This window comes from Oncorhynchus mykiss, chromosome 28, assembly GCF_057628025.1.
Source record: "Oncorhynchus mykiss isolate SJ-2025 chromosome 28, ASM5762802v1, whole genome shotgun sequence".
Taxonomy (NCBI): domain Eukaryota; kingdom Metazoa; phylum Chordata; class Actinopteri; order Salmoniformes; family Salmonidae; genus Oncorhynchus; species Oncorhynchus mykiss.
In genome coordinates, this window is record NC_143049.1 from 9,925,446 (window position 1) to 9,942,946 (window position 17,501).

At 45.3% G+C, this 17,501-nt stretch overlaps 1 protein-coding gene across 1 annotated transcript in view; it reads left to right on the forward strand.

Annotated features, from left to right (window-relative positions):
• Nucleotides 1-17,501, forward strand: part of LOC110508457 (ephrin type-A receptor 4) — a 47,281-nt gene that overhangs the window by 13,428 nt on the left and 16,352 nt on the right. Inside the window, exons 5-6 of the mRNA XM_036966621.2 lie at nt 6,290-6,445; nt 6,926-7,348. Coding sequence (XP_036822516.1) covers nt 6,290-6,445; nt 6,926-7,348 — 579 coding nt within the window. The remainder of the gene's footprint in view (nt 1-6,289; nt 6,446-6,925; nt 7,349-17,501) is intronic.

Consider the following 17,501-nt stretch of genomic DNA (forward strand, 5'->3'; position numbering starts at 1 on the left):
CGTTCTGCTGGGCGGGACTCTTGTCTCTGAGTCTGATGGACGACCCAGGGGCTGTCCATCATAGAGACACGCGATACCTGACCTGCCGTTGACATGAACACACACACACACACACACACTCTCTTTCTCTCTCCCACACATGCACAAACACACCGGCACACATACAGCCATACTGGCACACATTGTTGGCACACCGTGAGCTATTGCATTGTAGCAGGAGGGCAGGACTCAAGGCTGTGAGCTGGCTTTGTCTCCATCCCACCCTGCCTTTCTCCATTTTTCCCACAATGAACAGAGGGAAGGTGAAAGAGAGAGGGAGAGAGAATAAGAAAGGGAGGGAGTGTGGCCACCAACCCATAAACACTCCTTCGTCTTTTCACGCCACTGTTTCTGTCTCTCGCTCATTCCCTGTCTTCTCTGTTTCTGTTCCTCTTCTCTTTCCCCACAGTCTCTGATATTCTCAATTTTTTATCATTCCTCTCTCTGAAGGGAAAAGGTGTGTGTGTGTGTGTGTGTGTGTGTGTGTCATGATTTGTGTTTGTGCTGCAAAGGGAGAGTGAGCGTTGACCTGAAATTACAGCTCATAAAGGTGTTCTGAGCCCTATATAAGAGAGGGCTACAGTGGACTGCTGCTCTCTCTCTCTCTCTCTCTCTCTCTCTCTCTCTTTCTCTCTACACACCTCTTTCCCCTCTGTCGCACCCTCACAAAGACCACCACCCTCAACAGTTTACGACCTTATGGTGTCACACACACACCAAGGTCTCTACTGATAGTATTATAATACCCAGATCTTTACTCACTCATTGATAGCGGGGGCTCAGTCAAAAACAACAAAAGGCACTTGCCTTTTGCAACTAGCACAGACTTTCTGATAACTTCTGTATTGAGGAAAAATGCATTTACTACGACTGTGATACGTGGTTCATCATAAGATGAATGCACTAACTAACTGTACGTCACTCTGGATAAGCGCGTCGGCTAGATAAATGACTCAAATGTAAAATGTCGACATCAAGGCCTACAGCTGTAAAGTGATTGACATAGAGCCATACAAGCAGGGTTCACGGATGTGAATGGCTCCTATCTGTGTGTTTTAGTGCACGTGTGTGTGCATGTTCTTATGCAGTCAGCGCTTAACTGGTATCGATTGAGCTATAAAAAAAAACAATAACAATCTTCAAAGCATTCCAGAGAGAGAGAAACAGAGAGGGAGGGAGAGAGAGAGGAAAAACAGAGAGGGAGGAAGGAATAGAGAGAGGGAGGGAGGAAGGAATAGAGAGAGGGAGGGAGGAAGGAATAGAGAGAGGGAGGGAGGAAGGAATAGAGAGAGGGAGGGAGGAAGGAATAGAGAGAGGGAGGGAGGAAGGAATAGAGAGAGGGAGGGAGGAAGGAATAGAGAGAGGGAGGGAGGAAGGAATAGAGAGAGGGAGGAAGGAATAGAGAGAGGGAGGGAGGAATAGAGGGAGGGACGAATACAGCGAGGGAGAGAGGAAGGAATACAGCGAGGGAGAGAGGAAGGAATACAGCGAGGGAGGGAGGAAGGAATACAGAGAGGGAGGGAGGGAGGAATACAGAGAGGGAGGGAGGGAGGGAGGGAGGGAGGAAGGAAGGAAGGAAGGAATACAGAGAGGGAGGGAGGGAGGAAGGAATACAGAGAGGGAGGGAGGAAGGAATACAGAGAGGGAGGGAGGGAGGGAGGAAGGAATACAGAGAGGGAGGGAGGGAGGAAGGAATACAGAGAGGGAGGGAGGAAGGAATACAGAGAGGGAGGGAGGGAGGAAGGAAGGAATGGAGGGAGGGAGGGAGGGAGGGAGGAAAACCAGAGAGGGAGGGAGGGAGGGAGGAAAACCAGAGAGGGAGGGAGGGAGGGAGGAAAACCAGAGAGGGAGGGAGGGAGGGAGGGAGGAAAACCAGAGAGGGAGGGAGGAATACAGCGAGGGAGAGAGGAAGGAATACAGAGAGGGAGGGAGGAAGGAATACAGAGAGGGAGGGAGGAAGGAATACAGAGAGGGAGGGAGGGAGGAAGGAATACAGAGAGGGAGGGAGGGAGGAAAACCAGAGAGGGAGGGAGGGAGGAAAACCAGAGAGGGAGGGAGGGAGGGAGGAAAACCAGAGAGGGAGGGAGGGAGGAAGGAATACAGAGAGGGAGGGAGGGAGGAAGGAATACAGAGAGGGAGGGAGGGAGGAAGGAATACAGAGAGGGAGGGAGGGAGGAAGGAATACAGAGAGGGAGGGAGGGAGGAAAACCAGAGAGGGAGGGAGGAATACAGCGAGGGAGAGAGGAAGGAATACAGAGAGGGAGGGAGGAAGGAATACAGAGAGGGAGGGAGGGAGGGAGGAAGGAATACAGAGAGGGAGGGAGGGAGGGAGGAAAACCAGAGAGGGAGGGAGGGAGGAAAACCAGAGAGGGAGGGAGGGAGGGAGGAAAACCAGAGAGGGAGGGAGGGAGGAAGGAATACAGAGAGGGAGGGAGGGAGGAAGGAATACAGAGAGGGAGGGAGGGAGGAAGGAATACAGAGAGGGAGGGAGGGAGGAAGGAATACAGAGAGGGAGGGAGGGAGGAAAACCAGAGAGGGAGGGAGGAATACAGCGAGGGAGAGAGGAAGGAATACAGAGAGGGAGGGAGGAAGGAATACAGAGAGGGAGGGAGGGAGGGAGGAAGGAATACAGAGAGGGAGGGAGGGAGGAAGGAATACAGAGAGGGAGGGAGGGAGGAAAACCAGAGAGGGAGGGAGGGAGGAAAACCAGAGAGGGAGTGAGGGAGGGAGGAAAACCAGAGAGGGAGGGAGGAAAACCAGAGAGGGAGGGAGGGAGGAATACAGCGAGGGAGGGAGGAAGGAATACAGAGAGGGAGGGAGGAATACAGCGAGGGAGAGAGGAAGGAATACAGAGAGGGAGGGAGGAAGGAATACAGAGAGGGAGGGAGGAAGGAATACAGAGAGGGAGGGAGGGAGGGAGGAAGGAATACAGAGAGGGAGGGAGGGAGGGAGGAAGGAATACAGAGAGGGAGGGAGGGAGGAAGGAATACAGGGAGGGAGGGAGGAAGGAATACAGAGAGGGAGGGAGGGAGGGAATAGGAATACAGAGAGGGAGGGATGAAAACCAGAGAGGGAGGGAGGGAGGAAAACCAGAGAGGGAGGGAGGGAGGAAAACCAGAGAGGGAGGGAGGGAAGGAGGAAAACCAGAGAGGGAGGGAGGGAGGAAAACCAGAGAGGGGGGGAGGGAGGAATACAGAGAGGGAGGGAGGAATACAGAGAGGGAGGGAGGAATACAGAGAGGGAGGGAGGAATACAGAGAGAGGGAGAGGGGAATACAGAGAGAGGGAGGGAGGAATCTAGAGAGAGGGAGAGGAATACAGAGAGAGGGAGGGAGGAATACAGAGAGGGGGAGGGAGGAATACAGAGAGGGGGAGGGAGAAATACAGAGAGGCGGAGGGAGGAATACTGAGAGGCGGAGGGAGGAATACAGAGAGGGAGAGAGGGAGGAATAGAGAGGGAGGAATACAGAGAGGGAGAGAGGGAGGAATACAGAGAGGGAGAGAGGGAGGAATACAGAGAGGGAGAGAGGGAGGAATACAGAGAGGGGGAGGGAGAAATACAGAGAGGCGGAGGGAGGAATACAGAGAGGCGGAGGGAGGAATACAGAGAGGCGGAGGGAGGAATACAGAGAGGGGGAGGGAGGAATACAGAGAGGGAGAGAGGAATACAGAGAGGGAGGGAGGAATACAGAGAGGGAGAGAGGGAGGAATAGAGAGGGAGGAATACAGAGAGGGAGAGAGGGAGGAATACAGAGAGGGAGAGAGGGAGGAATACAGAGAGGGAGAGAGGGAGGAATACAGAGAGGGAGGGAGGGAGGAATACAGAGAGGGAGGGAGGGAGGAATACAGAGAGGGAGGGAGAGAGGAATACAGAGAGGGAGGGAGAGAGGAATACAGAGAGGGAGGGAGAGAGGAATACAGAGAGGGGGGAGAGAGGAATACAGAGAGGGAGGGAGAGAGGAATACAGAGAGGGAGGGAGAGAGGAATACAGAGGGAGGGAGAGAGAGGGAGGAATACAGAGAGGGAGGAATACAGAGAGGGAAGGAGAGAGAGGAATACAGAGAGGGGGGAGAGCGAGGGAGGGAGGAATACAGAGAGGGAGGGGGAGAGAGGAATACCGAGAGGGAGAGAGGGAGGAATACAGAAAGGGAGAGAGGGAGGAATACAGAGGGGGAGATAGGGAGGAATACAGAGAGGGAGAGAGGGAGGAATACAGAGAGGGAGGAATACAGAGAGGGAGGGAGAGAGAGAGAGAGGAATACAGAGAGGGAGGGAGAGAGAGAGGAATACAGAGAGGGAGGGAGAGAGAGAGGAATACAGAGAGGGATGGAGAGAGGAATAAAGAGAGGGAGAGAGGAATACAGAGAGGGAGGGAGGGAGGAATACGGAGAGGGAGGGAGAGAGAGGAATACAGAGAGGGGGGAGAGAGAGGGAGAGAGGAATACAGAGAGGGAGGGAGGGAGAGAGAGGGAGATAGGAATGGAGAGAGGGAGAGAGGGGAATGGAGAGAGGGAGAGAGGAATACAGAGAGGGAGAGAGAGGAATACAGAGAGGGAGAGAGGAATACAGAGAGGGAGAGAGGAATACAGAGAGGGAGAGAGGAATACAGAGAGGGAGAGAGGAATGGAGAGAGGATTACAGAGAGAGAGGAATACAGAGAGAGAGGAATACAGAGGAGGGAGGGAGAGAGGAATACAGAGAGGGAGGGAGAGAGGAATACAGAGAGGGAGGGAGAGAGGAATACAGAGAGGGAGGGAGAGAGGAATACAGAGAGAGAGGGAGAGAGGAATACAGAGAGAGAGGAATACAGGGAGAGAGGAATACAGGGAGAGAGGAATACAGAGGGAGAGGGAGAGAGGAATGCAGAGGGAGAGGGAGAGAGGAGTACAGAGAGAGAGGAATACAGGGCGAGAGGAATACAGGGAGAGAGGAATACAGAGGGAGAGGGAGAGAGGAATACAGAGGGAGAGGGAGAGAGGAATACAGAGGGAGAGGGAGAGAGGAATAGAGAGGGAGAGGGGGAGAGGAATACAGAGAGGGAGGGAGAGAGGAGTACAGAGAGGGAGAGAGGAATACAGAGAGGGAGGGAGGAATACGGATAGAGGAATGGAGAGAGGAATACAGAGAGGGAGGGAGAGAGGAATACAGAGAGGGAGGGAGAGAGGAATACAGAGAGGGAGGGAGAGAGGAATACAGAGAGGGAGGGAGAGAGAGGAATACAGAGAGGGAGAGAGAGGAATACAGAGAGGGAGAGAGGAATGCAAAGTGGGAGAGAGGAATGCAAAGAGGGAGGGAGGAATGCAGAGAGGGAGGTAGGAATGCAGAGAGGGAGGGAGGAATGCAGAGAGGGAGGGAGGAATGCAGAGAGGGAGGGAGAGAGGAATACAGAGGGAGGGAGAGAGGAATACAGAGATGGAGGGAGAGAGGAATACAGATAGGGAGGGAGAGAGGAATGCAGAGAGGGAGGGAGAGAGGGAGGGAGAGAGGAATACAGAGAGGGAGGGAGAGAGGAATACAGAGAGGGAGGGAGAGAGGAATGCAGAGAGGGAGGGAGAGAGGAATGCAGAGAGGGAGGGAGAGAGGAATGCAGAGAGGGAGGGAGAGAGGAATGCAGAGAGGGAGGGAGAGAGGAATACAGAGAGGGAGGGAGAGAGGAATACAGAGAGGGAGGGAGAGAGGAATACAGAGAGGGAGGGAGAGAGGAATACAGAGAGGGAGGGAGAGAGAGGAATACAGAGAGGGAGGGAGAGAGGAATACAGAGAGGGAGGGAGAGAGAGGAATACAGAGAGGGAGGGAGAGAGGAATATAGAGAGAAAGATAGAGAGCGTGAGAAATAAAGTATGTGTGAGAGAGGTAGAGCCTCCCAGAAGAGAGGGATGGTTAGGACAGCGTTGATTACAGAGATGGGACATTCCTATGGGAAGACTTCCTCTACTGAGTGTCATAAAACACTCTGTCACACACACACTGTCACCCCCATTTTCAAATACAAACTCTGTCACTCCCACATTCCGAACCACTCCCACTGCGATGACTTGGTCACCCCCTGGAAAGGAAATAGGGGGAGAATAGAGATAGTAACGTAATTACTTCTAGAAGAGTTGTGAAAAAGTGAATGATTTCATGAATGGGTTGACAGCCATGGGGGTTGGGCATTCTGAATAAGTCAAACTGAGTATTGTCATGTCAATGCATGTGTTTTGTTTGTACTAGAATGAAAATGAATGGAATCTCATCCTCTCTCTGTAGCTTGCACGGTCGGTTTCAACAGAGCTGTGTCTACAGACAGAGCGTGTTCCAAGTGTCCTCCGCACAGTCACTCAGAGAAGGAGGGGGCTGCTGTCTGTGACTGCAACCCGGGATACTACCGCTCTGAGAGCGACCCTGCATCTGTGCCCTGCACACGTAAGAACACACACATCATTTCCCCCCAGGGGGTCGATTAATCGATCAATCTATAACATCTGTACTCTTTCTCCTCTCGGTTCCTCTTCTCTCTTTTGTCCTCTCTCTCTTTCCTCTGTCGTCCCTCTGTACTGATCTAATGACTTCTGACTAATCCACCATGTCCTGGACGGGAGATAAGGCGTTGAGATCGAATGAATAGTCCTCGGGCTCAGTTACATGTCACTTTCAGTCCCTCTCTCTCCTTCTCGCTCTGTCTTTCTCTCTCTTTCATTCTCTCTCTCTCTCTGACTGAGACCTTGGTCTGTTTGTCATAAACTTAATTATGCCTATATACAGCACAGGGTTCAGCCAGCCTGAGAACACAGACAACACTCTCTCACACAAAAACATAACGAAAACTGTAACACAGAGGAACCATATATGTACCACAGCCACAATATATTTTCTAACTCAACCTCCCTGTCCTATGTATCCCAGAACCCCCATCTGCTCCGCAGCAGCTGATCTCCGAGGTCAACGAGACGTCAGTGGTTCTGGAGTGGAGCGCCCCCCTCAGGCTCGGAGGGAGAAGTGACATCAGCTACAGTGTGGACTGCCTGCTCTGCCACGGACCTGAGAGTCAAACCGGAAATCGAACTCAGATTGGGAGTCAACTTGGAGAAGCTGGTAGCATTGCAGCTCTTAAGGGTCCTCTTGGGGCCCAGCTCTGCCTGCCCTGCAGTCAAGACGTCCTGTTCTCTCCCCAGCAGAGTGGCCTAAGGGCCACCAGGGTGTGTGTGAGCGAGCTGCAGGCACACACACGCTACACCTTCACCATTCTCGCCCGCAACGGGGTCTCCCAGGGCCACAGTGCAGGGGCAGGACAGAGTGTGTCTGTCACTCTCACCACCAACCAGGCCGGTGAGTTTGTGTGAAGGAGTATGTAAGTAAGGAGGTGTGTGTGTGTGTGTGTGTGTGTGTGTGTGGCCAAGTACAGGCTGTGCATTGCATGGAGTGTGGGGGATTGAGGGGAGTGTGTGTGAGCGTCTGTGAAGCAGGTAGCCTTTAATTGGGGAATGTGAATTGGATTAAGTTGGAAGAAGTGTATGTGCCTGCTGGTGTGTGTCTGTATACAGTGCCTTCAGAAAGTATGCATACCCTTTGACTTATTCCACATCTTGTTGTGTTACAGCCAGAATTCAAAATGGATTATATATATATTTTTTTTCTTCTTACACACAATACCCCATAAAGGCAAAGATGACATGTGTTTTTAGAAAATAAATGCTTTATTGGTAATAAAATACAGAACTATCGCATTTACAAAATTATTCACACCACACCCCTTTGCTATGACACTCCAAATTGAGCTCAGGTGCATCCAATTTCCTTTTATCATCCTTTAGATGTCACTCCAGCTTGATTGAAGTCCACGGGTGGCCAATTCAATTGTTTGGACGTGATTTAGAAAGAAACACGCCTGTCTATATAAGATCCCACAGTTGTCAGAGCAGAAACTACACCATGAAGTCAGTAGATCTCCGAGATATAATTGTGATGAGAAGGGTATAAAACCATTTCTAGAGTGTTGAAAGTTTCCAAGAGCACAGTCTCCATCATTGGGAAATTGAAAAAATATGGAACTACTCAGACTAGAGCTTGTCGGCCGACCAAACCGAGCAACCGGGAAAGAAGGTCCTTGGTCAGGGAGGTGACCAAGAACCCAATGACCACTCTGACAGAACGGCAGAGTTCCTTGGCTGAGATGGGAGAACCTGCCAGAAGTACAGCAGTCTCTACAGCACTTTACCAATCTGGGCTTTTTGCTAGAGTGGCCAGGCAGAAGCCACTCCGGAGAAAGTCACATGACAGCACACCATGAGTTTGCAAAAATGCACGTGAAAGACTCAAAGTATAAGGCAAAAGATTCTGTGGTTTGATGAGATAAAACACTTTGGCCTGAATACAAAGTGCTATGTCTGGATATAACCAGGCACAGCTCATCACCCGTCTAACACCATCCCTACCGTGAAGCATGGTGGTGGTGGACCATCCCTACCGTGAAGCATGCTATGTGGATGCTTTTCAGTGGCATGGACTGGGAGAAGGGTAAGGATACAGGGGACAATGAATGTACAATGACCCCTAGTATACAGCCAAAGCAAGGCTGGAATGGCTTCAGAACAAGAATGTGAAAGTCCTTGAGTGGCCCAGCCAAAGCCCAGACTTGAATCCCATGGAAAATCTGTGGAAAGATTTGAAGATTGCTATTCAGCGCCGATCCAAATCTGCAAGGAACAAATCCAGATGTGCAAAGCTGATAAAGACATACCCAAGACGACTTAAAGCTGTAATAGCCGCCAAAAGGTGCTTTTACAAAGTATTGATTCAGGCGTGTGAATAATTATGTAAAATGAGATATTTCTGTATTTCATTTTCGATACATTTGCATGTAGTCCATTTTGAATTCGGGCAGTAACACAACAAAATGTGAAATAAGTTAAGGGGTGTGAATACATTCTGGAACAGTACATGGGAGTAATGTGTGTGAGTGTGTTTGTCAAACTCTCAAGGAGTGACTTGTCTCGGTGACATAAACAGAATGCCACGGTCTTATTGGCTTATGCCACGGTGTGTGCGTGTGTGCGTGTGTGTGTCACATGCGGGGAGAAAGTGTGTTGGTTTGATCACCTCTACATTTAGGAGGTCTGTAAAGTTTTTTACAAGGTGTTTCATTTGAGCTTCTACGGGGAGTGTGAGTCAGATGGAGTGTGTGCTTATGAAGTGTTTTTTCTGTGTGCTTTACTGTGCGTGAACTGGAACACTGCCCACTGACTCTATCTTTACAATGTCTTTGGCTGCATTTACACAGGAAGCCCAATTCTGATTTTTTTTCCTTCAGGAATTGACCTTTTGACCAATCACATCAGATCTTTTGACATCAGATATTTTTCAGAGCTGATCTGATTGGTCAAAATATCAATGAGTGGAAGGGAAAAAAAGATCAGATGCCTAGGTAAACGCGGCCTCTGAGTCCCAGATAGTGGCAGACACACCTGCTCTGACTACCCGTGGGAAGTGTGTTGTCTCCCTGTGTAGCGTAGAGTAACCTACTGGGTGCTAAATGAGAAGGCTGGGAACTATTATTCAAAGGCAGAAACAGTGTTGTCATTCAATACTCATTCACTCTGAAATAACTATTTTCTGTCTTTAGTGAGTCACTGAGTCACATACACTGTACTGTCTTTGGTGAGTCACTGTGTCATTCTCTATGTCAGAGGGACTATCACAATAATACAGGGACATACGGGGAAGACTATGTTAGAGGGATAGAAAGGGAAGGGACAGACATTAATGGAGGGATAGAAAGGATGTGGGAAAGACAATGATAAAGGGATAGAAAGGATGTGGGAAAGACAATGATAAAGGAAGTGGGAAAGACAATGATAAAGGGATATAAAGACAATGATAAAGGGATAGAAAGACAATGATAAAGGGATAGAAAGGAAGTGGGAAAGACAATGATAAAGGGATAGAAAGGAAGTGGGAAAGACAATGATAAAGAGATAGAAAGGATGTGGGACAGACAATGATAAAGGGATAGAAAGGAAGTGGGGAAGACAATGAGAAAGGAAGTGGGAAAGACAATGAGAAAGGAAGTGGGAAAGACAATGAGAAAGGATGTGGGACAGACAATGAGAAAGGAAGTGGGAAAGACAATGATAAAGGGATAGAAAGGAAGTGGGAAAGACAATGATAAAGGAAGTGGAAAAGACAATGATAAAGGGATAGAAAGACAATGATAAAGGGATAGAAAGGATGTGGGAAAGACAATGATTAAGGAAGTGGGAAAGACAATGAGAAAGGATGTGGGACAGACAATGAGAAAGGAAATGGGAAAGACAATGATAAAGGGATAGAAAGATAATGATAAAGGGATAGAAAGACAATGATAGAGGGATAGAAAGGATGTGGGAAAGACAATGATAAAGGGATAGAAAGGAAGTGGGAAAGACAATGATAAAGGAAGTGGAAAAGACAATGAAAATGGGATAGAAAGACAATGATAAAATGATAGAAAGGATGTGGGAAAGACAATGATAAAGGAAGTGGAAAAGACAATGATAAAGGGATAGAAAGGAAGTGGGAAAGACAATGAGAAAGGATGTGGGAAAGACCATGATAAAGGGATAGAAAGGATGTGGGAAAGACAATGATAAAGGGATAGAAAGGATGTGGGAAAGGCAATGATAAAGGAAGTGGGAAAGACCATGATAAAGGGATAGAAAGGAAGTGGGAAAGGCAATGAGAAAGGAAGTGGGAAAGACCATGATAAAGGGATAGAAAGGAAGTGGGAAAGACAATGATAAAGGGATAGAAAGGATGTGGGAAAGGCAATGATAAAGGATGTGGGAAAGACCATGATAAAGGGATAGAAAGGATGTGGGAAAGGCAATGATAAAGGAAGTGGGAAAGGCAATGATAAAGGATGTGGGAAAGACCATGATAAAGGGATAGAAAGGAAGTGGGAAAGACAATGATAAAGGAAGTGGGAAAGACAATGAGAAAGGATGTGGGAAAGACCATGATAAAGGGATAGAAAGACAATGATAAAGGGATAGAAAGACAATGATAAAGGGATAGAAAGGAAGTGGGAAAGACAATGAGAAAGGATGTGGGAAAGACCATGATAAAGGGATAGAAAGGAAGTGGGAAAGACAATGAGAAAGGATGTGGGAAAGACCATGATAAAGGGATAGAAAGACAACGATAAAGGGATAGAAAGGAAGTGGGAAAGACAATGAGAAAGGATGTGGGAAAGACCATGATAAAGGGATAGAAAGGAAGTGGGAAAGACAATGAGAAAGGATGTGGGAAAGACCATGATAAAGGGATAGAAAGACAACGATAAAGGGATAGAAAGGAAGTGGGAAAGACAATGAGAAAGGATGTGGGAAAGACCATGATAAAGGGATAGAAAGGAAGTGGGAAAGACAATGAGAAAGGATGTGGGAAAGACCATGATAAAGGGATAGAAAGACAACGATAAAGGGATAGAAAGGAAGTGGGAAAGACAATGAGAAAGGATGTGGGAAAGACCATGATAAAGGGATAGAAAGACAATGATAAAGGGATAGAAAGGAAGTGGGAAAGACAATGAGAAAGGATGTGGGAAAGACCATGATAAAGGGATAGAAAGGAAGTGGGAAAGACATTGAGAAAGGATGTGGGAAAGACAATGATAAAGGGATTGAAAGGATGTGGGAAAGACAATGATAAAGGGATAGAAAGGATGTGGGAAAGACAATGATAAAGGGATAGAAAGGATGTGGGAAAGACAATGATAAAGGAAGTGGGAAAGACAATGATAAAGGGATATAAAGACAATGATAAAGGGATAGAAAGACAATGATAAAGGGATAGAAAGGAAGTGGGAAAGACAATGATAAAGGGATAGAAAGGAAGTGGGAAAGACAATGATAAAGAGATAGAAAGGATGTGGGACAGACAATGATAAAGGGATAGAAAGGAAGTGGGGAAGACAATGAGAAAGGAAGTGGGAAAGACAATGAGAAAGGAAGTGGGAAAGACAATGAGAAAGGATGTGGGACAGACAATGAGAAAGGAAGTGGGAAAGACAATGATAAAGGGATAGAAAGGAAGTGGGAAAGACAATGATAAAGGAAGTGGAAAAGACAATGATAAAGGGATAGAAAGACAATGATAAAGGGATAGAAAGGATGTGGGAAAGACAATGATTAAGGAAGTGGGAAAGACAATGAGAAAGGATGTGGGACAGACAATGAGAAAGGAAATGGGAAAGACAATGATAAAGGGATAGAAAGATAATGATAAAGGGATAGAAAGACAATGATAGAGGGATAGAAAGGATGTGGGAAAGACAATGATAAAGGGATAGAAAGGAAGTGGGAAAGACAATGATAAAGGAAGTGGAAAAGACAATGAAAATGGGATAGAAAGACAATGATAAAATGATAGAAAGGATGTGGGAAAGACAATGATAAAGGAAGTGGAAAAGACAATGATAAAGGGATAGAAAGGAAGTGGGAAAGACAATGAGAAAGGATGTGGGAAAGACCATGATAAAGGGATAGAAAGGATGTGGGAAAGACAATGATAAAGGGATAGAAAGGATGTGGGAAAGGCAATGATAAAGGAAGTGGGAAAGACCATGATAAAGGGATAGAAAGGAAGTGGGAAAGGCAATGAGAAAGGAAGTGGGAAAGACCATGATAAAGGGATAGAAAGGAAGTGGGAAAGACAATGATAAAGGGATAGAAAGGATGTGGGAAAGGCAATGATAAAGGATGTGGGAAAGACCATGATAAAGGGATAGAAAGGATGTGGGAAAGGCAATGATAAAGGAAGTGGGAAAGGCAATGATAAAGGATGTGGGAAAGACCATGATAAAGGGATAGAAAGGAAGTGGGAAAGACAATGATAAAGGAAGTGGGAAAGACAATGAGAAAGGATGTGGGAAAGACCATGATAAAGGGATAGAAAGACAATGATAAAGGGATAGAAAGACAATGATAAAGGGATAGAAAGGAAGTGGGAAAGACAATGAGAAAGGATGTGGGAAAGACCATGATAAAGGGATAGAAAGGAAGTGGGAAAGACAATGAGAAAGGATGTGGGAAAGACCATGATAAAGGGATAGAAAGACAACGATAAAGGGATAGAAAGGAAGTGGGAAAGACAATGAGAAAGGATGTGGGAAAGACCATGATAAAGGGATAGAAAGGAAGTGGGAAAGACAATGAGAAAGGATGTGGGAAAGACCATGATAAAGGGATAGAAAGACAACGATAAAGGGATAGAAAGGAAGTGGGAAAGACAATGAGAAAGGATGTGGGAAAGACCATGATAAAGGGATAGAAAGGAAGTGGGAAAGACAATGAGAAAGGATGTGGGAAAGACCATGATAAAGGGATAGAAAGACAACGATAAACGGATAGAAAGGAAGTGGGAAAGACAATGAGAAAGGATGTGGGAAAGACCATGATAAAGGGATAGAAAGGAAGTGGGAAAGACATTGAGAAAGGATGTGGGAAAGACAATGATAAAGGGATTGAAAGGATGTGGGAAAGACAATGATAAAGGGATAGAAAGGATGTGGGAAAGACAATGATAAAGGGATAGAAAGGATGTGGGAAAGACAATGATAAAGGAAGTGGGAAAGACAATGATAAAGGGATATAAAGACAATGATAAAGGGATAGAAAGACAATGATAAAGGGATAGAAAGGAAGTGGGAAAGACAATGATAAAGGGATAGAAAGGAAGTGGGAAAGACAATGATAAAGAGATAGAAAGGATGTGGGACAGACAATGATAAAGGGATAGAAAGGAAGTGGGGAAGACAATGAGAAAGGAAGTGGGAAAGACAATGAGAAAGGAAGTGGGAAAGACAATGAGAAAGGATGTGGGACAGACAATGAGAAAGGAAGTGGGAAAGACAATGATAAAGGGATAGAAAGGAAGTGGGAAAGACAATGATAAAGGAAGTGGAAAAGACAATGATAAAGGGATAGAAAGACAATGATAAAGGGATAGAAAGGATGTGGGAAAGACAATGATAAAGGAAGTGGGAAAGACAATGAGAAAGGATGTGGGACAGACAATGAGAAAGGAAGTGGGAAAGACAATGATAAAGGGATAGAAAGATAATGATAAAGGGATAGAAAGACAATGATAGAGGGATAGAAAGGATGTGGGAAAGACAATGATAAAGGGATAGAAAGGAAGTGGGAAAGACAATGATAAAGGAAGTGGAAAAGACAATGATAAAGGGATAGAAAGACAATGATAAAGGGATAGAAAGGATGTGGGAAAGACAATGATAAAGGAAGTGGAAAAGACCATGATAAAGGGCTAGAAAGGATGTGGGAAAGACAATGATAAAGGGATAGAAAGGATGTGGGAAAGGCAATGATAAAGGAAGTGGGAAAGACCATGATAAAGGGATAGAAAGGAAGTGGGAAAGGCAATGAGAAAGGAAGTGGGAAAGACCATGATAAAGGGATAGAAAGGAAGTGGGAAAGACAATGATAAAGGGATAGAAAGGATGTGGGAAAGGCAATGATAAAGGATGTGGGAAAGACCATGATAAAGGGATAGAAAGGATGTGGGAAAGGCAATGATAAAGGAAGTGGGAAAGGCAATGATAAAGGATGTGGGAAAGACCATGATAAAGGGATAGAAAGGAAGTGGGAAAGACAATGATAAAGGAAGTGGGAAAGACAATGAGAAAGGATGTGGGAAAGACCATGATAAAGGGATAGAAAGACAATGATAAAGGGATAGAAAGACAATGATAAAGGGATAGAAAGGAAGTGGGAAAGACAATGAGAAAGGATGTGGGAAAGACCATGATAAAGGGATAGAAAGGAAGTGGGAAAGACAATGAGAAAGGATGTGGGAAAGACCATGATAAAGGGATAGAAAGACAACGATAAAGGGATAGAAAGGAAGTGGGAAAGACAATGAGAAAGGATGTGGGAAAGACCATGATAAAGGGATAGAAAGACAATGATAAAGGGATAGAAAGGAAGTGGGAAAGACAATGAGAAAGGATGTGGGAAAGACCATGATAAAGGGATAGAAAGGAAGTGGGAAAGACAATGAGAAAGGATGTGGGAAAGACCATGATAAAGGGATAGAAAGACAATGATAAAGGGATAGAAAGGAAGTGGGAAAGACAATGAGAAAGGATGTGGGAAAGACCATGATAAAGGGATAGAAAGGAAGTGGGAAAGACAATGAGAAAGGATGTGGGAAAGACCATGATAAAGGGATAGAAAGACAACGATAAAGGGATAGAAAGGAAGTGGGAAAGACAATGAGAAAGGATGTGGGAAAGACCATGATAAAGGGATAGAAAGACAATGATAAAGGGATAGAAAGGAAGTGGGAAAGACAATGAGAAAGGATGTGGGAAAGACCATGATAAAGGGATAGAAAGGAAGTGGGAAAGACAATGAGAAAGGATGTGGGAAAGACCATGATAAAGGGATAGAAAGACAATGATAAAGGGATAGAAAGGAAGTGGGAAAGACAATGAGAAAGGATGTGGGAAAGACCATGATAAAGGGATAGAAAGGATGTGGGAAAGACAATGATAAACGGATAGAAAGGATGTGGGAAAGACAATGATAAAGGGATAGAAAGACAATGATAAAGGGATAGAAAGGATGTGGGAAAGGCAATGAATGATAAAGGGATATAAAGACAATGATAAAGGGATAGAAAGGAAGTGGGAAAGACAATGATAAAGGGATAGAAAGGATGTGGGAAAGACAATGATAAAGGGATAGAAAGGATGTGGGAAAGACACTGATAAAGGGATAGAAAGGATGTGGGAAAGACAATGATAAAGGGATTGAAAGGATGTGGGAAAGACAATGATAAAGGGATTGAAAGGATGTGGGAAAGACAATGATAAAGGGATAGAAAGGATGTGGGAAAGACAATGATAAAGGGATAGAAAGACAATGATAAAGGGATAGAAAGGATGTGGGAAAGGCAATGAATGATAAAGGGATATAAAGACAATGATAAAGGGATAGAAAGGATGTGGGAAAGACAATGATAAAGGGATAGAAAGACAATGATAAAGGGATAGAAAGACAATGATAAAGGGATAGAAAGGATGTGGGAAAGACAATGATAAAGGGATAGAAAGGATGTGGGAAAGACAATGATAAAGGGATAGAAAGACAATGATAAAGGGATAGAAAGGATGTGGGAAAGACAATGATAAAGGGATAGAAAGACAATGATAAAGGGATAGAAAGACAATGATAAAGGGATAGAAAGGATGTGGGAAAGACAATGATAAAGGGATAGAAAGGATGTGGGAAAGGCAATGAATGATAAAGGGATAGAAAGACAATGATAAAGGGATAGAAAGACAATGATAAAGGGATAGAAAGGATGTGGGAAAGGCAATGAATGATAAAGGGATAGAAAGACAATGATAAAGGGATAGAAAGGATGTGGGAAAGGCAATGAATGATAAAGGGATAGAAAGGAAGTGGGAAAGACAATGATAAAGGGATAGAAAGAATGTGGGAAAGACAATGATAAAGGAAGTGGGAAAGACAATGATAAAGGGATATAAAGACAATGATAAAGGGATAGGAAGGATGTGGGAAAGACAATGATAAAGGAAGTGGGAAAGACAATGAGAAAGGATGTGGGACAGACAATGAGAAAGGAAGTGGGAAAGACAATGATAAAGGGATAGAAAGATAATGATAAAGGGATAGAAAGACAATGATAGAGGGATAGAAAGGATGTGGGAAAGACAATGATAAAGGGATAGAAAGGAAGTGGGAAAGACAATGATAAAGGAAGTGGAAAAGACAATGATAAAGGGATAGAAAGACAATGATAAAGGGATAGAAAGGATGTGGGAAAGACAATGATAAAGGAAGTGGAAAAGACCATGATAAAGGGCTAGAAAGGATGTGGGAAAGACAATGATAAAGGGATAGAAAGGATGTGGGAAAGGCAATGATAAAGGAAGTGGGAAAGACCATGATAAAGGGATAGAAAGGAAGTGGGAAAGGCAATGAGAAAGGAAGTGGGAAAGACCATGATAAAGGGATAGAAAGGAAGTGGGAAAGACAATGATAAAGGGATAGAAAGGATGTGGGAAAGGCAATGATAAAGGATGTGGGAAAGACCATGATAAAGGGATAGAAAGGATGTGGGAAAGGCAATGATAAAGGAAGTGGGAAAGGCAATGATAAAGGATGTGGGAAAGACCATGATAAAGGGATAGAAAGGAAGTGGGAAAGACAATGATAAAGGAAGTGGGAAAGACAATGAGAAAGGATGTGGGAAAGACCATGATAAAGGGATAGAAAGACAATGATAAAGGGATAGAAAGACAATGATAAAGGGATAGAAAGGAAGTGGGAAAGACAATGAGAAAGGATGTGGGAAAGACCATGATAAAGGGATAGAAAGGAAGTGGGAAAGACAATGAGAAAGGATGTGGGAAAGACCATGATAAAGGTATAGAAAGACAACGATAAAGGGATAG